The sequence below is a fragment of the Copadichromis virginalis genome, linkage group LG12, assembly GCF_057382275.1.
Source record: "Copadichromis virginalis isolate Kocher_CV1m ecotype Utaka linkage group LG12, C_Virginalis_male_GT1.1, whole genome shotgun sequence".
Taxonomy (NCBI): Eukaryota; Metazoa; Chordata; class Actinopteri; order Cichliformes; family Cichlidae; genus Copadichromis; species Copadichromis virginalis.
In genome coordinates, this window is record NC_140629.1 from 35228885 (window position 1) to 35252504 (window position 23620).

The window sequence follows — 23620 nt, forward strand, 5'->3', positions numbered from 1 at the left end:
ACGTAATCTTGGTAACCGGCTACGGGGGATCCAGGTTTCAATATATATATATATATATAAGAAGTGGACACATCTGGTCAGAAAAATCAAATAAAGGTCACATTTCTGCACATTATTCGTCTCCACTTTTATTAATTCAATTCTTGTAACAAAGTTGAAGATTCATTATTACCATTACAACAATTAATAATATTTATTTGATGTACTATCTACAATTTTATCTTCGCATTTCTATAAAGGACTTTTAAACAGTTATCAAAGCCTCTCAGCGCGGCTAATGTAACTCGATATAGGCTTGTCCAGCTCCACTCTTTCTCAGTTACATAGATAGGCATAGCTTTGATTGTTCAAATTGCACTTGTTGGACCTCAAAATGGTCCAAAGGAAAGAAAAACAGCAACAACACACCCCCCCTTCTTCAATTTCAATGTCTATGTTTCTACATGTGAAACACTGAATTAAAGCGTCTGACAATCAACCCTATAATATATTATATATCAGTCTTTTAAGTCTATATTTTGTCTCCAGCTTTTAGCAGTTTCTGTCACTCGGTCCCTTTTGCTTAAAACTCAAAGGCAAACTTCTCTGTTCAAACCCTGACCTAGCCCAGTCATCCTAGGATTGTTCCCCACTTATTTCACTTATTATTTTGTTTATTGATAACATTATTATTATGGTAATTTCGCTGTGCTTTTCATTTTAGTCATGTTGTTTATGTGGGTTTTGTCTTTTGTTCTTGTGTTTTTGGGGGGACTTGGGATCTTAATACGTTTACCTGCTTTACTACCTACTCTACGTTTACTAGAAAACACTTTTTGTAAACTCTTGTTTATAAATAAAAAAATGTTTGACATTATTTTCAATGCTATGAAATTTGTTAGATATTATTTCAAATTCTTTTGAAAATGTGTATTATTCTTGCTTTGCTCCTTAGTGAATAAGCTACCCCGCTGCACAACAATAGTAAAAGAAAACAAACACAAATTATTTATTTATTTATTTAATTTTTTATTATTTATTAATTTATTTATTTTGCTTTATTTAGCCTAAAAAATCAAAAAGAAAGTGAAGTTTGTCTTTTCTCCACACTACGTGGTCTTGGGAAATTTCCTCAGAGTGAGAGCTCACCCTGTTTCCGGCGCTTTGTGCTGCCCATATGTCAAAGTCTTTGTGCTTTTCAAGACAGAGAGGCGACAGAAGGGAAAAAAACAGCTGGATCCAACAACCATCCAGCTAGCGTTACCACTAGCAGCAACCAGCTCCTTAAACCGGCTAACCCCCCTCGGCTGCCTGACTTCCGAAAGGTACCGTGTCTGAAAACTGTCCGTTAACCGAGAGCTAACGGCTCCTTATTCCGACCGCCTTATCTTTTACCTGAGCTTTCTCTTTGACCCAATTTTCCAACTGCCAGCCTGGCTAGCCTGTTAGCTTCCACATTAGCTTCTTTAGATGCTGATTAGCTAGCTAGCTTAACTGATTAGCCTCCTGCTGCTTGAGCAGGTATCCGAGGATTAAACAAGCTGTCAGTAAGAATCATAGGAGCACACTCGCCTCCCATCCTTTGTTGTCATTTATAAAGCAGAAAGCATAGGGCTCTGTTGGCCTCTTTAAGTCTGCTTCATACTAACTGTCCTTTTAAATAAAGTCAAATGTTTCTCGTATTTTACTTTTATCTGCTTTTAAAGTGTTGCCATACTACATGTACAGTACTTTTAGTCATTTAAAGTACGCAAGTAGTGCTTTCTGATTGGTTTAAATCTTGTCTAGTGCGAAGACAATCTTATTTTCTGAGGTGTTGAAATCTGCAGATCTTTGATAAATTTACTCAGTTTTTACTGGAAAAAATAACTGTTATCTATCAGACTGCTTCCAACTAATATTAAGGCCAGAATAAAGTAAAGTAAAGTAACCACCTGTCAAATCAAACATGCGAGGCTACTTGAAAGTAGCTTTTATTTCTCTGGTGCAAACACTGGTTGAGGAGCTGAATGGCTCCTGTAACCACAGCAGTCCCAGGGGAGCACTGGTTGAAAACTGGCACATAATGCCAATGAGGGTTCTAAGTGCAGAAGCCTCACTTACCGACTGTTTCTGCTGGTGACAGGCAGACAATCAGAAGAAAGTTAGCTTAAAAGTGGAGGATTTTAAGCAGCTTGTTTGAGTGAGAGAAGATGAACTGGATGCCCTGATAAGGATAAATAATGAACTGTGAATGATGCCAAGTCCAAGAATAAAAACAGGGTGCTAATATTAGCTGTTCCTCTTTAATTGGGTAATCTATCATCTATTTTCTATTTTCTACTGCTCATTGTCTCCCCGGGTAGTGTCCATTTAGTCAGTTGTGTCATGGGAGTTATTGTTATATCCTGTGGCTATCATTGCAGTTTCTTTTGTCAGTGTGGGTTTTCTACTGTATGGACATGGATATTATGATTGTAATCCATGTTTTGAATGTCGTTCTGTATGCTGTCATTTAAATTTAACTTGGTGAGCTCTGAAGAAACTCCAGGTCTCGATTCTGTCTGATTTACAGCTTTATCTTGCAACCTGTGTTTGGCAGGGCTCAGCTGACAGTGGCGCTTGAACCCAACTAACCTCACGAGGAGTTCAGGGTTTTAGAGGTGCTGTGTGCATTCCCTGCTCCCAGTGGTCGTTAGATCACTGCTTCCATTTCTATTTTTACACCAGTTCAACAAACAAGTCAGAACATGTAAATAAGGGAGACTTTGAGATGACGGAAGGTGGATTTTAGTTTCACTGATTTCCATGGGAAATGCGAAGTAGCATGCAGTAAATTTCTAATTACACTTTGAGGAAAGAATAAACTCCCATCCTTGTTTCTTGTCTTTCCTCCAAAACAACGCTTCATCTCTGATTATTTTTGTGTCTTGCTGTCTGGAAGGATTTGGACTCGTCAGCTGTTCACATAAACAGAGTGAGCAGACGTTGTTCTCCTTCCTTTTCTTTTCTTTAAAAGTTCTATGTTATTTTTGATGTCGGGTTTCGAAGCCTAAACTGTTGTTATCAAGGATATGCAGGCTCGACTCTTTCTCAAAGCTGCAATCAGAGGGTTTTTTATTTTGACCCGTTGACTCCCACGCAGTCTGAAAACAGCTCCAGTCTTACACGGACGCACCAGTTTGTTGCTTTCTGAACATCTTGGACTTCCATGACTGGACGTTTGTTCTTCTCAAAACATAAAGAAATCTCTAAGCGTAGTCTTAATGTGTGGTCAGAAAAACAGACAGATTTCTATTATTGCCTGGAAAATGACCATATGAATTTTAAATTACTTCTTGCTTTATTTTTCTCTGAAAGCAGTGTACAAGGAAAAAAATGTTAGTAATCAAAGATGAGAAAGTTATGTGGTAGAGTAGGGGTTAAAGCTTCTTTAAGGCGAGGTATGGCACAGCGGCACACAGTAACTTATTATATATGTGAGAAAATTGACGATTTTTCAGTTTGGTTCTAAATGCAGATAGCTGTAAGTGATCTCACATCAACAGGCTCCATGATCCCGAAAGAATGGGCCAAAGAAATGAAATGTTCCCTCAGAACATCTGGATCTTATTGTAGGTACACCACCTGATGACGTGAGAGGTCTCACAGTCTGACTCCACTGTAGCCATGGTGTTATTTTAGGTGATCCTCTCATGACTAATACTTCCATCATTGATTAAGCTGCAGATTTCTTGCAAATAATGGGGCTAACGTGCAATCAGTTTTTTTGATTTTCATTCTTTATTTCTAATTTGTGTGTATAGATATTTTTTAACATCAGCACAAATTTAGTCTACAAAGAAATCTTGCTGCTTTTTTTTTTTACAGCCACCTTTGTAACAATTTGGGATTTATTGTAGCTGTTTTGAAGCCTCTTTCTAAATGTGCATACATTTCATTGGTCTTGTGTGTATAAAATTCCACGTATAGCCAAATAAGATGTTAAATAAACAAACACAAAAAATGTTGACTTTGTTTGAGAATGAGGTAAAGAAAAATAGCTACCCGTCCCACTTGCAAGTAATAAAACACTGAACAAATGGCACGCTGCTTCAGATGAGAAGGATGAAGCTAGAAATCTGCTGTGCTGCTTTAAATCATATTTGTCCAGTTCCAGTTTCTTTATGTAAACTTGGAGGTTTTTTTTCCTCTCATACAAAAGATGGAGTCATGAGTTCTATAGGGTTTCATGTAGTGCAGAGAGCAATGCAGTTATACATGGATACATTTCTATTACTATACAGATAATACCTGATTTTCTTTAACTATTAAGTCAGGGGAAAAATCAATTACTGAAGCTACAGGCATGTCTTGGAGACATGAAGGGCAGTGTGACTTGTAATTTTCACTCTGTTTGGCCCTAAGAAATTCAGAAAGCCTGTGTCTAACCTGATACTCTGGGTGGCATTATTGTGTCCTCCTGTTGTAATGTGAGTCATTTTTGACCATGCGTATGTTCTTTAAATTGCATACTGAAATTGTATATAGCACTGTCATCATTCCTCTATTGCTAAATATTATCAGCTAAATAAAACAGTCTTTTTTTTTTTCTTTTTTTTTTTTACTTTAAAATTATTCTTAAAACTTTACTTTTTAAGAACATCTATATGAGGTTCAGGTGAACATGAACCATGGGATATAAAGGGGCAGGAACTCAATAATAAGCCAATGAACATTTCAAGAAGTGTATTTATCTCCATCTTTACAATAAAGAGAGATACACCCACTCCCATTCAGCTGAAACTGAACCTCAACAGTATCCATGTGCCACACAACATGGCAACATTGACTTTCTATTGCTGTTTGGCTATTTGTGTGAAGGAGCGGGCCACTGGGTGTTTAGTGAAATCTCCTCCTCTGTATAATGTGTCTATCTTTTGATGTCTCATCTTTTCTTCAGCACATCTTACTTTCAATTCTAAGAAGTATATTTTTCACTTTTTGGCAGTTTTTGGTAGTTATTTTGTAAGTGGGAAACGTAGAATTAAAATGGCCTCAAGTGTTATTATAAAAATATGCTACTAGTGTCATGGGCCTGAGTCCATGAATCAGTGATTTTGTGGTAAATGGCCTGTATTTGTATAGCGCTTTTACTAGTCCCCTCTAGGGACCTCAAAGCGCTTTACACACCCAGTCATCCACCCATTCACACACACATTCACACACTGGTGGAGGCAGCTACAGTTGTAGCCACAGCTGCCCTGGGGCAGACTGACAGAAGTGAGGCTGCCATATCGCGCCATCGGCCCTTCTGGCCAACACCAGTAGGCAGTAGGTGAAGTGTCTTGTCCAAGGACATAACGACCGAGACTGTCCAAGCCGGGGCTCGAACCGGCAACCTTCCGATTACAAGGCGAACTCCCAACTCTCGAGCCACGATCGCTCGTGTTTGGTGTATTTATTGTTGTTGTTATTATTGTTTGTGGGCTGTTTTGGGATGGTTTGTGTTTTGGGGTTTTGGATACTGGGTTTCTGGGTTGGTGCTCCCTCTGTTGGTCCCTGGTGTTAGTGTCCCCTGTCTGATCAGGATAATCAGGTCCAGCTGTGTCTCCCACCTGTGTGTGATTTCCCAGTGTCCCTCTGTGTATTTATAGTGTGTGTCTGCCTCTGTTCCTCGTTGTGTCTCTGCATTACTCTGTGAATCCTCAGCGTGCTCTCTCTGCTGTCCTCCCTTCGTGTTCAGGTTTGCTATTCTATGGTTTAGTTTCTCCCAGTTTAGTTTATCCTTAGTTCTGTTTTGCCATCCCCCACTTTGTGTTCTGTATTCTTAATAAACCACCCTCACATCTTAGTAAGTGCTGCATTCGAGTCCTCCTTTCCACTCATCACAACGGCTGCTGCCCCAGTCGTGACAAATAGAGGTTTAAAGTAATTTACTAAATACCGGAAACTAGTCTGTGAGTTTGGTATCTATGAAGAGCTTTCAAAGCCAGTTTCATCTTTGATCTGATCGTTGTTATGAGCTCTGAACTCAAAAAAGAAATGTAAACACGATCTGATTTTAGCCATAACCATGTTACTCCCTGGTTACTTAGTCCTACCAGCTGGAATAGAACAGGAAATTACACAGAAAACACTGACGATTACAGCATTGGTGAGCAATATTTTATTTATTTTTTTACAAACCATACCAGCTTCATGGTCAGAGCTTGTTCTCTATTTGGCCGGATTTTCAAAGAAAGAGAATGGCACTGATGAATGACAGGAGCTGATGACGTGTCTTCTCTTTCCTTGCAGGATCTTAACTAGAAACAGTGCTGATGTGATTGTTGAGTTTTTCTGTGCTGTCATGTAAATGGAATCTGTTCAATATGTGTTTTCACATTCTCTCTCCCTCTGACAAAATAAGTAATTTGGAAACATCCCTGTGGGCTCTGGAGACTTTTATAGAGTTAGTATGTAAATTGATTAATGAACAAAAGTAATAGTTGGAAACCTCATTAGCCATCTTGGGCCTCAGTCACACCAGCCTAGAGTCCAGTTGACAACCCTATGACCAGTTCCAGAGTGGTTGCTAAAAGTTGCTGTGAAAACTATACTTGACCCAATCAGCCACATTCATGCAGGCCCAATGATTAGTCAGTGATCCCCTGGTAACCACAAGTTGTGAGTGGTTACTGGAGGTTTCATGTAGTCATCAGGTGATATTTATGGGCTCAAATTGTGGTCATAAATATTTTGTACTTGTAATTCAGGATTTGTATGTGTAAAAAAGATTTGTGTGTGTGCAAAAAGTACAAATTTTGACCCTACTTTTCTTCCTTTCATCTGATTGGCCAATGTCATGTCAATCACAAATTTAACTATCCAATCAGAGAACAGATGGGTTTGGCTGTTGGAGGGGTGCTTTATGGAGCTTCAGGTCCTTGAAGAGAATAAATGCCCTTTTACATGCCAGCCCAGCATTTTCCTTCATCACCACGAAGGAAAACAGTCTGTGGTCGTCCGAGTTTGGTGATTTTTGTGCCACAGGTTTACGTGCTTAATACAGGGACTTCCACAGCCTTTTCAACGTATTTTTTTTCACGTCTGCATGCAAGTCCAACTTTTGTTTTGAATGCGAATAGTCTCATTTGCAGTTCGTCTCACACTTTACAAAGCAATGAATGAAGGCATGCAGCTTACATGTGTTTATCATCCCTGAAATTGTCATGTGGTTATCCTCTACCTATGTTAAGAGGACAGAAAAATGTTGGAAATTTTAGGCATTTTAAAAATGAATTCCTATGTAATCAGAGGCCATGTAAAGCAGAAAAGTTTCCTAATGCGGGAGTAAAATTTTGCATAGCTTCATTAGATAGCCTAAAGTTATTGTACAAAAAAATAGTGAAAACTTTCAGATTTGACAGATTTTTTTTTCTGTTTCTTGTTTCAGAGTTTGGCTTTTGTTGCCAGGGAGCTTCTTGCTCTTGTGTTTGTTGAGGTTGCGTGCTCATGGTACAAGTCACGCTGCTCTGTGATTAGTCCTGATTATCCTGCTGTGTGTTGCCTTTGATCACAACTGCTCAGTCAGATTGTGCAGTTGACAGTTAAGGCTTTATGTGCGGCATTACCCAGTAGAAGAGGATTTGATTTGCTTCAAATAATCCCTTTTAGCCCTTTCTTGGTGGGTGAAAGAGAAAATTCTCCTTAAAATAGAAGTGACTTTGTTATTTGTTCTGTGACTTTGTTCCCGGTGCAGAAATTTGTCATATCAGTTAGAAAAAGATCATCAAAAAGCACTTTAACGCACATTTTCAGCCAAACGGTTTCCTGCAGCTACTTCCTGTGTTTTATCCCCACTGATCATATCACTGCAGCAGTAATTCCCAGAGGTTGTTTTTTTTTTTTCATTTTCATGATTTAAATGCTGCTAAATAAAAAAGCTAGGCAAAGAAAGTTGTGGCTTTTATTGTCCTGATTTGTATAAAATGCAACCCCCCCCCCCGCCAAAAAAAGATAAGCGTGAGGAATAATTACCAGTCAAACCCAAGTCTACTTTTTTTCTTTCTTTACAAATTATTCCCATAAATTTGAAAACTGGACTTTTTTAATTGGCTCAGCTAAACCAAAAACAACAAGTCAAACATTCATCAAACACAGAAACACAAAACTGTCTATTGACTTTGAATGTTGATGCTGATGAGCACAGGGAAACCATTAGTGATATCCTGTTGCTTTGTTAGTGCTTTTAGTCACACATTGACATCTTGCCTTTTTGTCTGCAGCTGGTTGTGAGGCTGATGATGTGGTGTGAAGATGGAGGCTCCTGAATACCTCGACCTGGATGAGATCGACTTCTCTGATGATTCAGTGGTCAGTATGATATGACAAGCTGCCCACAGGGGCGCAACTACCAGCTGCATCTTCATCACCAGTAAAGTTTGATGGGGTTGTACGCAGCTAACAGAATATAAAGCAGTTCAGTCTTTGCGTATCTCTGGAGCTCAAGAAGATGATAGTCACTACCACCCTTCAGTTTACACACAGCTATGTAAATAATGCTAACTTTGCAATAAGCATATTTATGGTTGCTCAGTGCTTAAAAAAGATTATTATTTTGATCAATGATTAGCATGACTGTTGATTCACTTAAAATCATCCGCATTTGGTGAACTTCATAAAAAATGTGTACTTTTGCAGGAACTTAAAAAAACAACACTTTAAATGAAAGGCAAATAGATTAAAAAATGTTGGCAGTGCTGGAGTTCTACAGTAGAGAGTTAAGTTACATGCACACTGGAAGCAATTTGCAGGGACGTGGCATTGAGAGACTGTAAAAAGTGAATGATATTTGGCAACTTCAAATAGCTGTGGGTGAAATGACTAATGACAACATGAAATGGGCAAGAAAACAACAAATTTTCAGGTGAGCAACTCAAGAGACTACCACTGAGAGTGTTAATTGACATATGATGTGCTAGTAAATACATTAGAGGTTCACTTGGGCCTGGATTGTCCACAGATAACCAGACCATGTCTGTGCAGATGGTGCCAGCAGCAGACTCAGGCAGTAACCTCAGATAAAAAGTGATGAAGAGCTGAAGCTGATAACCAACTGACACACCACAGAAAACAGATCAGGTTAAAGTCAGAGATGCTGAGACAAAGCCAGCTGCAGACAGCTGTTAGTGATCATTGCACAGGTTCCACAGGATGTAGGCTTTTAGGGTAGTGGCAAAGGCATGGATCAGGGATGCACTTTCCTCTAAGTTACAGTATAAATCAGCCATACACACTAACCCTAAGGCTAAGTGGCAGGACCTGTTTTATCTATCTGATAAATAGGAAAATAAAATAAATTAGCCAGCCCATAGCATTGTATCAATTTTGGATGGGTGGGATGATACAGGTGGCCTTGACTGTAGCATCGTGCAGTCAAGGCCACCTTGATTGCACGAGGTGGCCTCGAACTGCTCTCAGTTCTTGGTCGCATTTAGTCAGTGCATTTCTTTATTCCGTTAACTTTCATGACGGAAAGATTTGGACAGATTTTCTTGGCTTTGGGTCTGTGTAGGAAGGAGTTTGAAATTACACAGCTGTAACTGCTTCAAGTTACAATCTGTCAGTACTTAAAGTAATTGGCTAATATCTAAATATAACTTCCTTGCACAGCTGCTGGACTGCTGCGTACAATTTTCTGTCTTTTTTTTTTTTAATCTTTCCTCATCCTCTTACAGTATTCTGTCACGTCTCTGAAGAGCATCCCTGAGCTGTCCAGGAGAAGCGATGGTCAGGCAGAGGAGAGGCAAGGTAACTTAACAATAATATAATTACAGTTTGGCTTGAAACAGTTTAGATCAGATCTCTGATCATCCTGTCCTCCTGCAGCTCCAGCCATCAATTGGAGCCGCAGTGTGTCCTCCCACAGCGGCGGGGGAATCAAACCCACAGGGATTGCTGAGGTTCACAGTAAGTTCCGGCCGGTGAAGAGGGTCTCACCTCTTAAGCACCAACCAGAAACCACTGACGCAGAGACCGATGGTAAAGTCCAAGGTCAGGGGCTGGTTCTGGGGGAGCCAGTTGAGAGTAGTAAGGATGACCCTGACAAACAGACTAATGCCTCCTCTGACGGGCAGGGAGGAAAGGCTAAGAGCCTGGGCAGCAGTGTTGGTGTTGTTGGAGGGAGCAACAACCCCCAGGCTTTGTTTGGGGAACTGGAGCACTATGATCTGGACATGGATGAGATCCTGGATGTGCCTTATATCAAGTCCACTCAGCAGATGTCCACGCTGCCCCGTGTTCCCCACGACAAGCGGTCAGTGACGGGGAGCAACATAGGTGGAGGCACACTGGAGAGGAATCGGGGAGGAGGGCTGAAGAACTCCACTTTAACCCACAATGAGCCTCTGAGCCTGGGCAGCAGTAGTAGCTCACAAACTCAGGTGAGTCAGCCAGCATCTTTTATGCTTCATATTTCTGTTTGTATTTACAGTGCCTCTGTCCAGACCTAAACATATACATAAACAAATAAATATAGCTACTACTTTTGAAATGTGGGTTACAGTTGCTCCTGTACAGTAACATTAACAGATATAGACTAGACTATTCAACAATACAGTATGTTAAGATAAAAGGAATAGCACAATATATACACAAATCACCAAATAATAAATATCTGGGGTTGACAGATGTGAATATAAATAAATATCAAGAAAATTGACAGCAACAGTACTGAGTAAGAAAAGAGTGTGTGCAAAAAGATGTAACTATTGCAGTGTTTACAGTGTGTTAGATGGAGGAGTTGTACAGGGAGATGGCCACAGGCAGGAATGATTTCCTGTGTTGTTCAGTGGCGCTTTTAGGTAATCTCAGTCTCTCACTGAACGTGCTCCTGTGGCTAGCCAGCATGTCATGGAGTGGGTGGGAGGTATTGTCCAACATTGTCTTTATCTTGGACAAAATTCACTTCCCGACACCACTTTAAGAGAGTCAAGCTCCATACCCTCAACATTACTGGCCTTGTGGATCAGTTTGAGTCTGTTGGCATCAGCAATGCTCAACCTGCTGCCCCAGCATGCAACAGCATAGAGGATTGCTCTGGCCACAGCAGACTCATAGAAAATCTTGAAGGACCTCAGCTGCCTCAGATGACACTGGCCCTTCCTGTAAAGTGCAGTGGTGTTTTTAACCCAGTCCAGTTTATTGTCTATGTGTACTCCAAGGTATCTATAGTCAATGTCACAATGTCCACGCTGACCCCGTGGATTTCCTGGTCTTTCCTGGTCCACAATCAAATCCTTGATCTTTGCCACGTTGAGCTGCAGATGATTCTGCTCGCACCACGTGACAAAGGAGTCAACCACAGCCCGGTACTCGGACTCATCACCCCTGCTGATCCAACCACCACAGAGTCATCAGAAAACTTCTGAAGATGGCAGGTCTCTGTGCAGTGGCTGAAGTCTGTGGTGAAGAGGAAGGGGGAGAGGACAGTCCCTTGTGGTGCCCCTGTGTTGCTAATTACCATCACAATGTGGAAGACACACTTACTGTGGTCTTCCTGACAGGTAATCAACGGGACACAGAGAAGCATCCACCTGCATCGCTGTTAGATTATTTTTATTAATCCTTTATTTATCCAGGTAAAAAAATCTCATTGAGATTAAAAATCTCATTTCCAAGAGAGACCTGGCATCATAGCAACAAAAGTCACATACCACATAGGTATATAACATTATCACCCAGGAGAGTCAGCCTGGTGGTGTTGAATGCACCACCAGGCTATTTTTTGAAGTCAAAAAACACGACCCTCACAGTGCTCTCCTGCTGGCCCAGATGGGTGTAGACACGATTGAGCAGGTAGATGATGGCGTCCTCAGTTCCGAGTCGGGGCTGGTAAGCCAATTGAAGGGGATCCTGATGTGGTCTGACTATGGGTTGGAGCTGGTCCAGGATGAGTCTTTCCAGGGTCTTCATGATATGGGAGGTCAGTGCCACAGGCCTGTAATCCTGGGGGCCACTGGGATGTGGCGTCTTTGGTACAGGGACGAGGCGTGATGTCTTCCACCGCACTGGGACCCTCTGCAGACTCCAATATAACTGTGACTGTAATTTTCTCACTTAAACTAAAAGCTCACTTGGTGTTTTCTGCAGTATTGCGTTCTGTCACCAGTGAAGTGGTCTGACCTGAGGAAGTCCAAATCAATGGATCCAGACCTCCACCACCTCCACCGATCCCCAGGTGGAGGAGGTTACCAGCCAGAGATGTCTTCTGGCCTCCTTAGCTGCTCGTCCTCTCTCTCTTCTTTCTCTGATGCAGGTATTAAATAAATGTACTGTCCTCTGTTCTGTTCTTCCGTGCTAACATATATATATACATATAAAGACATGACATGATTTTCAGACAAACTGCTGTCTGCACGGGTCTATCCAGACTCTCAGAGCCAGAGACCAAGTGTGGACCCTCCAGGGGGCCCAGGACTAATTTTCCCTCTGCCAGGGGGCAGCGTGAGCAGGCAGGACAGCTCCAAATCCTGGGCTTCTGCATCAGGAGGAGTGGGAGGTGGGTCAAGGGGGTTTGGAGGGAGTGGTGGAGCAGGAGGGGAAGTAGACGAGGAATCCAAGAAGAACCAGAACATCATTAACATCGTTAGAGAAGGACAGATCTCATTGCTGGTGCGTATTTCATCATATTTTGTCATCCTTCTCCTCATCACCCCGTCGTCCTTTACACTTCACAACCTCTGTGTTTTCTCCTCTTTGTCCTCCTTGTGCAGCCTCACCTGGCAGCTGATAATCTGGAGCTGATCAGAGACGAGGATGGAAACAACCTGCTCCACATCTCGGCCTCTCAGGGCCACGCCGACTGTCTGCAGCATCTCACATCTTTGATGGGGGAGGATTGTCTCAATGAGCGCAACAACCAGCAGCTCACCCCCGCTGGTCTGGGGGTCAAGGTGAACTTCAGTGTTAGACTGGGTGTATGTCTCCAAAGTAACATGCTTGTATTCAAGTGCTGGCAGAGATTCTGCTTTAATGACATTGAGAAGACAACTTTGAATTACATCAAGCCAGAGTACTGGCACCCCACTGTGTGGTGTGTTCAGGGTCACCCAGCAGTGTTGGCATTCAGTGGTGTCATCATGCATGTTACACACATTAACTGCAGTATCTTGTTTGTCAGATAAAGTCCAACAAAAGTGTAAGAAATGTGTTTATGCAGCTTCAGCCTTATTTTAGCTATGTATCTACCCTGCATGATGTGAATGTAATGTGCCTGTATACCCTTTAAGTCTTCAAATTCCCACTGTTCATACCTGCAGGTCAAAATATTAGTCCTCCTGAAAGTAGAAAAAAACATCTGTAAGCTAACAAGGGTATGCAGACATTTGATTGGTTACTGACAGCTGGTCAGTGAGGTCATACTGTAATAATAAGATGGAGGTTTTTGATAAAATTAGGTAAACGTTTACTCCAGCTCTATTGGCAGCCGCAGGATGTTAGAAAGAAAGAAGTTAAATGCCGCAAATATGAGCAGGTCCTGCTTTGGCAGCCCTGTAGTGGAAACTAGGCTCTTGATTGGCTGCCAGAAGGGAAGTGTGTTATCTGGAGACAAGCTCTGCAGCTGTTTGCTGATTCCTGATTGGTTGTTATTAACAAGACTGTTGTTTATATGCTTAGATTAACAGGATGACAGATTTCCAGCCACCTGGTCCATGCTGAAGTATGTTAAATGAATGTAGTCGTATTACTCACGTTGCAGGGGCATAAATCTTTTCACTGACTCATTGTGGGAACTTGGCTACTTTTTAGGCCACATATCAGTAGTACATAACAGTTTGGATCTAAAGACACAAATAAGTTCATAGCAATGGTTCCTCTCTGGAAAATATCACAAGAATCATGTTGTGACATTTTAGGAAGCTGTCTTTTCTCACTGTAACACTCTATAAGAAATAAATTGTGCCAGCCCTGTTCTTACTCCTAGAAAAACTCAGCTTATTTTAGGTGAAGTTGTTGCCCGCATGAAGAACATTCGGTAGCTTTTTTTCAAAGAAGCTGGCTGGCTAAATACTGATCTGGTCACATTGCAGTTTGGACATGCACCGGCTGATATGGCTCGAAGTGATTGAAACATGCGTGCGTGTTTGTTGTAGAATGGTCATCTGGAGTGCGTGAGGTGGATGGTAAGTGAGACAGAAGCCATTGCCGAGCTGAGCTGCACCAGAGAACATCCCAGTTTGATCCACTACGCGGCCCGATATGGACAGGTAATACACACACGTGCACATAAACACACACATGCAGGTGATGAGAGCAGTCGATTTTATTTTTTCCACATTACACATTGAGTGTTTTCATTCCCTACAAGTCAGTAGGTGGATATATTGGTAATTTATAATTTGCTTGTGACATCTGTGATTTCCAAGTGTGTGGCACAGCAGTCAATAAACAAATCAGATTGTTTGTCTGTTTACTTAGCGTAAGTTTAATTTGTGTGTTATTTTTAAGTTATCTTTTATTATTACCATTAGGAAAATTCATTCACTTTATTTAACCCATCCTATGAAATAGGAGTAGCGTAAAGCCGCTGTGCAAGGGACGACCATCTTAATAACTTAACCTGGCATGTTTTTGCTGTTGATATTCTAGTGTAAAAGCTAAAATGAAATGCTTGAATCACATGAACTGTTAAACTTTATTATGAGAATTTATTGCTGCTTTTAACTATCATTAACAAATAATGACACATTATCATGGTTACTCTCATTTCACTGATCCAATAAGACGATGAACATTTAGTTATATTGTTTTAATGGATATGCCATCTCTCCCTTCAGGAGAAGGTGTTGCTGTGGTTGCTTCAGTTCATGCAGGAACAGGCTATCTCTCTGGATGAAGTCGACCAGAACGGAAACACTGCAGTCCACATAGCAGCTCAGTATGGTCACCTCAGCTGTATACAGGTAACCTGATGTTTAAGTCTGTGATATAGCTTCAAGATTTACATCACTGGATGTTTTGCTCCCATAAATATACAGCAGGTTCTGCTGTTAGTCCGCCTGCTGTCAGAATCTGTGTGGACTGAATGACTTGAGCTCTAACCTCGACCTGCGGCAGGTGGAGAGTTGGTCATATTGTTTATTGTCTCAGAGCAGCTAATGCTTTGTCTTTATTCATCTGTTTCTCTGGTAATGTGTCATTCACGGGGTTTTTAAAAAGTTCTACTATCTTGAACCTTTTTTTCCTGTTCCTAAATATTGTTTCTTTGCTCGGAGATTTATCACTTTATCACCATCCATCACGCTTCTGTAGAGTAAAAGGTTAAATGCTCGCTGCAACATTCTGGTTAGTTCCTTTTTCTCTTACTTAACCTGACACAACACTGATTTATTACAAGTGTTAGGTTTTACACTTTTCGCTAATTTTCCTGCAATAGAGGCTGAGGGGTATTTTCTCTGTAGGTGGCACACCCTGCTGAAGGAAGGGCGGATATTATTAGTCTTGTCTGCTTCCTGCTGGCTAGCCCAGGCTGACAATCAAAATACTGATAACTAATGATATGGTTTAAATGAGAGAGCTGCTTCTCTGAAACGTCTGAAACTTGTGGGCTAGAGCTCAGAACTGTGAAAGGTTTGTGTTTGTTTATCCAGACTCTGGTGGAGTACGGCTCCAATGTGACATTCCAGAACCAGCAGGGGGAGCGGCCTTCCCAGAGTGCCGAGCGGCAGGGACACACCACTTGCGCCCGCTACCTGGTTGTAGTAGAAACCTGCATGTCGCTGGCCTCGCAGGTTGTTAAGCTCACCAAGCAGCTCAATGAGTAAGTTGATGTGTTTTTGCATAGTTTAGAATTGTAGTATTATCATCCTGTTATCTGAGTCTCAAATATGTCATAACCCCAAAATGTTCAGCTTATCACATTATGAGATGAGAACATCATCACCACTGGTGGTCATTAATAATAATTCTTTGGAAAAGATCCAGCCGTCCATTTTTTTTTAAACTTCTTATTCACTTCAGGGTTGCTGGAAACTATCCAGGGCCATTTTTAAAAATGGCGGTTTGTATTTTTCTCTCATGACTCATCATTGACTGGTTAATCGGTGGCATGCTGCCTGTCGACGTCACATTTTCACATAGACTCAGCTCACATCGAACCCCAGCTGAGCAAGTACTAAAAAAGTACCTGATACCAGGTACTGCTATCTAATGGAAAAGCCTAAAAACCGAGCTGAGTCAAGCTGAGCCAAGATGAGTGGGTACTAGTAGAAAAGAGCTATTTGTGTCTTTGTGGGATATCTTTTATTAATTATTTGCATCATGAAATCTGTTTGTGTAATTGTTTTGAAACAGACAGCATTCAGACTTCAGTGTTCTTGGAAAAACACAGGAGCTGTCTCAGTGTTAGATCTGTCATATGTGTTGCATGTTTGTCATGTAGACAGGCGTCAGAGAGAATGGCCTTACAGAAACAGCTGCAGAGACTGATGGAGCCCAACAAGGCAGAGGGGACACCGTCCAGATCACCCAGGTAACAGGCACACACACACACACGCTCGGTGTGTAAAAGCCATACAGATGAAAGTTAATCATATAATAAAAGAAGATGTGGAAGCTAAGATCTGCTTAATGAGTCAGAGCTGGTAAAGTGACAAAGCAGCAGCTTTCTCAGTAGAGCTTGGTGAAGGACCACAATAACTTGAAAAACATAGACATGTGCCTTAGGTCATGCCAAACAAACAGAAATCGTTGCTAATGATTCCAACAGATCTAGCAGGTAACAGCTGAGCAACACACTGCTTAAATAAAAAGGCTGTGTTTTACTGTTGAGTGGTGTGTATGTACTAGGGATGTGAATAAGTAGTTGACTAAGCAGTTTAACACTGCTTTCATCGCTAACCAAAGGTAGAAATACTAAAGCGTTAAAATATGAACATGGAGCATGATCTCTGTCTCCCTGTCTGCGCTGCAGCTCCCATCAACCCTCTGTGGAGGCGTGGCAAGAGATGATGTTGACTGCTGAGGGGACTCCTGGTGACGGTCACTGGTTGGTTCGTCAGGGAGGGGTGGGTCCAGACTCCGTGCTGCGGCAGCTCCTGGGGAAGGACATGTCGGAGACACTCTGTCCTAGAGAGAGACTGCCTCCTGCAGGTGGTATGAGCAGAGAAGGCCCTGGGGCTCCTGGGGGCCGCAGAATTGGGCTGGTGGAGAGGAGAGAGCTCAAACTAGCAAGACTCAAACAGATCATGCAGCGTTCCTTAAGCGAATCCGATTCAGATGGTTATCCACCAGAAGAGGGCAAGAATCAGGGAGCTCCACCCTCAAACACACTACGACCTGATAGGCCATCCCACTTGCCAATCACAGAGGAGGAGCCGGTGTCAAACCACCTCCAACTAATGATGAAAAAGCACCTCCCCTCATCATCATCTTCCACAGTTGAGAGGAAGCTGGCATTTTCTCTCAGTGGATCAAAGTCAGTAGATAGCATTGGCTACAACCCGTCCCCCACCTCCAGTGACCCTGAAGCCACAGATGGCAAAACCCCAGACGTTCCAGGGGACCAGGATGCCACCAATGGCCAGAAAGTCGCAACCAGCCCCAAGAGTGCCCTGAAGTCTCCCTCATCTCGCAGGAAGACATCCCAGAACCTCAAACTGAGGGTTACATTCGATGAGCAGGTGCACAAGAGCTCCAGTCAGGAGGCAGAGCCAACAAAAGTGCATCAAGGGAAGGAGAGGACTCCAACAGGAAGTTCTGAAAGCAAGCGGCCTTTCGGGACGTTCCGCTCCATCATGGAGACACTGAGCGGAAACTCAAACCATAATAACAACAACAGTGGTGGTCAGTCGGGTTCTGCGGTTAAAGTGTCCACCATGCAGAACTCCTCTGGCAGGAAGTCAGAGAGTAAAAGCAGCCCAGGAGGCGGAGCCAAGGGCAAGAGCAAAACCAGTAACGTTTAACCAGCTAGTTCCTACTGAAGGGCAGAAAGCGCATAATGAACAGAAAGCAATCAAGAGCAAACAGCACGAGGCAGAACATGAGAAACGTAAATTAATTTACATAATTTGTGTGAGACATTACAGAAAACTGACCACAAATAGTGACACGGGACATAAAAATGCTTCTTGATAGGCAGACCTTACATGTTTCAGTGGTAATGTCTTAAGACAGGGGTGTCGAACTCCAGGCCTTGAGGGCCGGTGTCCTGCAGGTTTTAGATCTCACCCTGGGTCAGCACACCTGAATCAAATGATTAGTTCATTACCAGGCCTGTGGAGAACTTCAAGACATGTTGAGGAGGTCATTTAGACATTTAAATCAGCTGTGTTGGATCAAGGACACATCTAAAACTTGCAGGACACCAGCCCTCGAGGCCTGGAGTTTGACACCTGTCCCTGAAAAGCCTTCAGTTGATCCCAAGTGATCACCACGCAACAGTAAGAGGATTAAGGGGACTAAAAAGAGAGAGCATATTTCTCCCAAATTGGCTCAACTTCATGGGCTCCCTGTTAAATCCAGAATGTATTTTTTAAATCTTCATCCTTACATAGAAAGTCCAGAATGATCAGGTGCCATCATACCTTAAAGACCTCATAGTAAGGGTTTCAAAAAGCAGAATGAAAGCTGGAGAATTCAGCTATCGGGCTAAAGAATTAGCTCCCAGTTTGGATTCAGGAGACGGACACCCTGAACTGAACTGTCCACTTCTAAAATTTCCTTTGTAATAAAGCTTTTACTTATGGTTGGATGAGGTGACCCTGAAACATCCTTTTATGCTGCTATAGGTTCAGGCTGCACTTCCCATGATGCACTGAGCTCTTCTACTTGACTTCTTTTTATTCTTATATGTGCATCTGTTGCTCTCTTGTTGTTTGTAGTCTCTCTGTGTCCATCTTTACTCTCTTCCCTTTTGCTCCACCCTCCACCCAGTCACACTAAATGCAGCCCAACCCTAACAGCTGGAGGTCTCGTCCTGTTAAAAAGGAGTTCATTCTCCCCGTTGTCACCAAGTACTCCTTATAGGTGATTGTGTGATTGTTGCAGTTCTCTCTCTAATAATGATGTAACTTACAATAAAAAGCGCCTTTTAGATGACTGTTGTTTTGAACAGACACTGTACAAAGATATAAACAACAACTAGCTAGAATGTAACTGAAGTTTCTCATGTTCATTGTCTCAGATGTTTAGCTTTTGATTTGACAAAACAAACTGTTTCATGTCTTAAGTTCTCTGAAGGATTTGTTTTATTTGATGGGCTGATGATGATGATGATGCTGTGGTAGCTGATGTCCTACGGAAACCTCACTTCTCCATATTTCAGCTTTTCATGCATTTATTTTTTTTGTTTGTTTTATTTTGTTGCACAAAAAGTGTCAACATTTTCTAAATGGAGGTTTGGAGTTCCTGTTTCTCTGCCGCTGTTACTGTGCTCTGATCAACACTAAAGACGAACTTAGGAATATTAGTATTTATGTTTACACACAGTTATATGATTAAATTTTTTTTATGTGGCTATAATCATGCACATTTCTAACGTGCAGCAGCACAACAACAAATTTTTAAAAACCACTGTATATATTAGTATTTAATTATGTGGTTTTGTTTGTTTTACATTATATTCAACTTTTTAATTTTGATTTTATCGTCTATGGCATGAAGTAGAAATTAGTAGTTTGATGTGTTTTTGAGACTGGGAGGTTTAAAGATGCACCTTCTACAGCAGCTGATAAACTGGCTGAGCATATGAACGATGAAGTGGGAAAAGAAAACGTTTAAGCTTTTTCCTTTTTCCTTCTTTTTCTTTTTTCTTTTTTTTTTTTTTACATCTTTTGTGAGATTGAAGTTTTACAAACTTTCTCAAAGCTTGAAACATGAAGACTGAGGCTGTAATCTGATACTCCTATCCATTTTTTTTTCAATACTGCAACATTTTCTGGTTCAGTGTTTAAAATAGGAAACTTTATTTATCACGAGCCACATTTCCACCTTAATTTATCAGAACTCTTGCTTATATGTCTAAACTTTTCAAGTTTCCACCACGCTCTGGAAATATTTGGCAAATACAAGCCAGTCATTTATAAAATCATTGACTTACTATTAGCAGACCCACATTGTCGGGTTAATATTTAAAAAAAAAAAAAAAATCAAAAACATAACAATATATAGATTAAAAAGTGAGCATATAGTCGAACAATCAACAACACTCAGGACTGTAACCCCACCTTAAAAGATTAAGCCCTGCCCACTTCTGCTTCCACCTCGCCATACACGTGCCTGCAGAACACACTGTAGATGATTCTCAGTGGTTCGATGTAGCTGGCTGGAACCACTGACCATGTACTACCATGACTAATCCCTTATGCAATTACAGATTGTGCTCTTTATGTCTGTGAAGGTTCTCAGTCATCCAGGTCATCGTAGTCCTTTAATGTTTGTGCTCTGTAGTTGAGAAACGTCCATTTGTGTTCTGCAGAAACCTCAGCTTTGTTCTTAAGTTTTAAACGGTCTCCCTGAAACTACATTTTGTAGAATAACTGACAAGGTGTTTATCTCCCAGGAACATTACTGCATTAAAAATGTTGCAGCTCTAAGTCGCAGCATATATCAAAGATAACAATATGAAGCAGGACTAAATGAACTCAGTAAATGAGGCATTCCTAAGCTTTGGGACGTTTTGTGGTGCTTTCTTGTAATCCAAAAATGATTTGTAATTTTCTTAACATTTAATGTTTGACACAGCCTCTAGAGCCTCACTAGCGCCCTCTAAAGGCTTTTGTTTTTCTTGCTGTCCGATTGCATGAAAAGCAGAACAGATTACAGCCCCAGTTTTTTAAAAGCTGTGGGAAAAACTGGATCACGTCTGTTATGTTTTAAACACATGTTTATGTTCATTCAATTACTGTTACTGATGTTTCACAGTGGTTTGGACTTTATTCTCTAGTTTTTAATTCACATTCCTGTATATTTTTTGCAGTTTGAGTCAGTATCATTCTGCACTGCAGTTTCAGATGGTTTACAGTCACCTTTTTGCAGTTTTCTATTCCTCTGGCTTTGCACACTCGCTGTGTGTGGTGGGCTGCAGTAGTTGGTGGGTATCTGAGGCAGTGGGGCTCAGGAGGATTTACCCGCATCTAGTCCTGATCTGTTAAAGGAACAGTCCAACATTTTAGTTTGTCATCTCTGTGCACTTTGCCTCTGATTGGATGATTAAGTCTGGGGACTATGCATACAGAGTCTCTTCACTTCATGTTTTTTTTTTTTTTTTTTTCCCCCATTTAATATTTATCTGAATTGATATTTCCCAAATATCTCACTCTTCACTGTTTAATTGCTAAATTTACAGTTAAGTGTAAAGGAGGTGTGACAAGATTAAAACTTTACTCTTACTCAGGACATAAAGGTTCCCATGCTTGCTTCACACCCCTTCCAGTGAGCACACTGGAAAAGACAAGGTGTCATTCGGCTTTAAAAAAAACAGTCAGATTTGGGACCTGTTATGCATTTACTTCTTTTCTGTCGTATACATACTATTACAGTGGTGGATGCTTACATTAAACAGAGTTTCAAGTAATTAAGTCAGTGTATGTACAAGTAATCCCTGAAACCCAGGCTTTAGACTCCCCTAAACACCCCATTGTCCTACAGGGTTGTTTTTCCTATTGTTGGGACGTCAGACACAGCAGATCCCTAATTCAGTCATTTCGACAGCTGCACCAACCTGCTGATCATACCTTCAGGTTTTCAGAAAGTTGCCTCAAAGGAGCTAAAGCAGCTGGGGAAAATATGGCCTTTTATATTTAAAGGTCTGTAATCATTCCCAAAGATTCAACATAACGTTCATGCTTTCCTGCCAAATTATAATTAGTAATTTGATACTAATTATAAGAAAATAATTTGTTTTGTTTTTATACAGTAACTTTAGCATAACTGAAGTCGTGCAAAATTTTACCATAATACTGTGAAAACTCTGAATTACAGGCCTCTAAAGCATACAGGGTTGGTGCTTTTTAAATTGCCTTATTTGTCCTTCATCACTTCAGGAGTACAGCAGATGGACACATGAAATTTTCAGGACTGAAACACAATCTTGAACTTTGTTAAAAACTGCAACCAAATTTTAAATCGGTTTTAAACCAACTCGAAGTGTCACAGTTTTTTTCTGAGGATGAGGAATTGTTTTAATTTTAATTAATTTTTCATCAGAAATTTCGTGCAGCCAGCTGCTGAACCTGAGAGTCACCTGTAAAGTCTGCTTAGAAGGTCTGTGAGAAAAAAAATCATAGTATGAAGGCGCAGTGAATGAATCATGTCTTCATTGTGAAATGCCAAAGTTATTGTATATAAACTAAGCTGATTCTGGCATTTTTAATGTGGAATTACCAGATTAAATACTCAAATTTTATTTAATTTTTTTAGGTCATTTTGAATTTCAGACTTTTAAAAGTACAAACAAAAATCAATTTCCTTTAACAAAAATTTCCTGGGAAAATATGAACAGGCTGCAGGCCTTTAGGACCGTTATACCTGGAGCAGGTTGCAGGGAAATGTTTCAGCTTCCATTGCCTCAAAATATTGCTCGTTGCCAAACAATCAGTGTTCTCTTGGCGGGGCCGGCTGTGTTAAAGATTGTCTTTGAAATGAAGTTGTTTTTATCTGGAGCATTTTCTTTGTAGGCACTCCCTCAGGACAAGAAACGGGAGACAAACTGAACTTTTGTGCTTCTAATGAACTCTTTAGAAGCACGGTTACTGTTGCTGCATCGACTTGGATGTTTCCTCTCAATGCAAAGAAAGAAAAACAATAAAAAGAGACGCAGTATCAGTGAATGTGGAAGTGGAAGTGTCTGACCTGAGTTTAGATTTTTTTTTTTTACTAACCAATGTGTACAGAGACGGACGTCTTCTGTCCTGCTATTTAAATTGTTGTGAAGGCTGAAGACGAACTGAAATAAACTTTATTTCTGGACTTCCAGGTGGTGTCGGGTCTAATTGTTCACAATGGTGGGATGAATAATGTTCCTCTTTTTTGATCCCCGTTATCAGAGCAATATTTCATAAATATTACCTTCCCTGTATCATAGTGACACCTGAACTCTTATGTAGATATTAACTTACTGCTTCATTTAACAGTCATTAACTGGCTTTTTCATGTTTTATCAAATGACTAAAGAAAAGGGATACGTTTATGCCAGAAACCTTTTTCAATTCCTTAAGTCGCTTCTCTTAAACTGTAGATTTACTTAAAACTAAAATCACTTCCTGTCTTTCATATCACTGATTCTGTTTTCTAATAAGTGTAGAACCCCAGTTCCACATAGCTGGGGTGCTGCGTAATAGATGTGCAAATCTTGTAAACTAAACTTTATTCACAATAGAACACAGAAAACATATCAGATGTTCAACCTGAGACATTTTACTGTTTCATGAAAAATTCTAGCTCATTTTGGATTTGATGGCAGCAGCACATCTTTAAAAAGTTGAAATAGGGCAACAAATGCCTGGAAAAGTAAGTGGTGCTAAAACAAAACAGCTGAAGGAACGTTTTATTTCTACTTAGGTTAATTGGCAACAGGTTAGTAAGGTGATTGGGAATAAAAAGAGCGTCTTAGACAGGAAGAGTTTCACCAATCTGGAATTCACCGTGTGCAAGGGACACGACCAAAACTATATTGGAGGCGCTGCATTAAAAATGAGCG

The 23620-nt window shown here is 40.9% G+C and overlaps 1 protein-coding gene across 1 annotated transcript; it reads left to right on the forward strand.

Annotated features, from left to right (window-relative positions):
- The first annotated feature begins 1159 nt into the window (after nt 1-1159).
- Nucleotides 1160-19054, forward strand: sncaip (synuclein, alpha interacting protein). The gene is made up of 12 exons (XM_085476285.1): nt 1160-1304; nt 8208-8295; nt 9660-9732; nt 9811-10364; nt 12073-12238; nt 12323-12594; nt 12696-12875; nt 14076-14189; nt 14760-14885; nt 15573-15742; nt 16364-16453; nt 16895-19054. Exons 2-12 carry the CDS (start codon nt 8239-8241, stop codon nt 17883-17885), a joined length of 2793 nt encoding a protein of 930 aa, XP_085332411.1. The 5' UTR covers nt 1160-1304; nt 8208-8238; the 3' UTR covers nt 17886-19054.
- The last annotated feature ends 4566 nt before the right edge of the window (nt 19055-23620 follow it).

What these genes read in the sequence shown, in the direction of transcription:
- sncaip (XM_085476285.1), top strand. Translation starts at nt 8,239, where the DNA reads ATGGAGGCTCCTGAATACCTCGACCTGGATGAGATCGACTTCTCTGAT. An exon ending in ACTTCTCTGATGATTCAGTG is followed by an intron (nt 8,296 to 9,659) that starts GTCAGTATGATA and finishes ATCCTCTTACAG; the next exon opens with TATTCTGTCACGTCTCTGAA. An exon ending in CCGCTGGTCTGGGGGTCAAG is followed by an intron (nt 12,876 to 14,075) that starts GTGAACTTCAGT and finishes TGTTTGTTGTAG; the next exon opens with AATGGTCATCTGGAGTGCGT.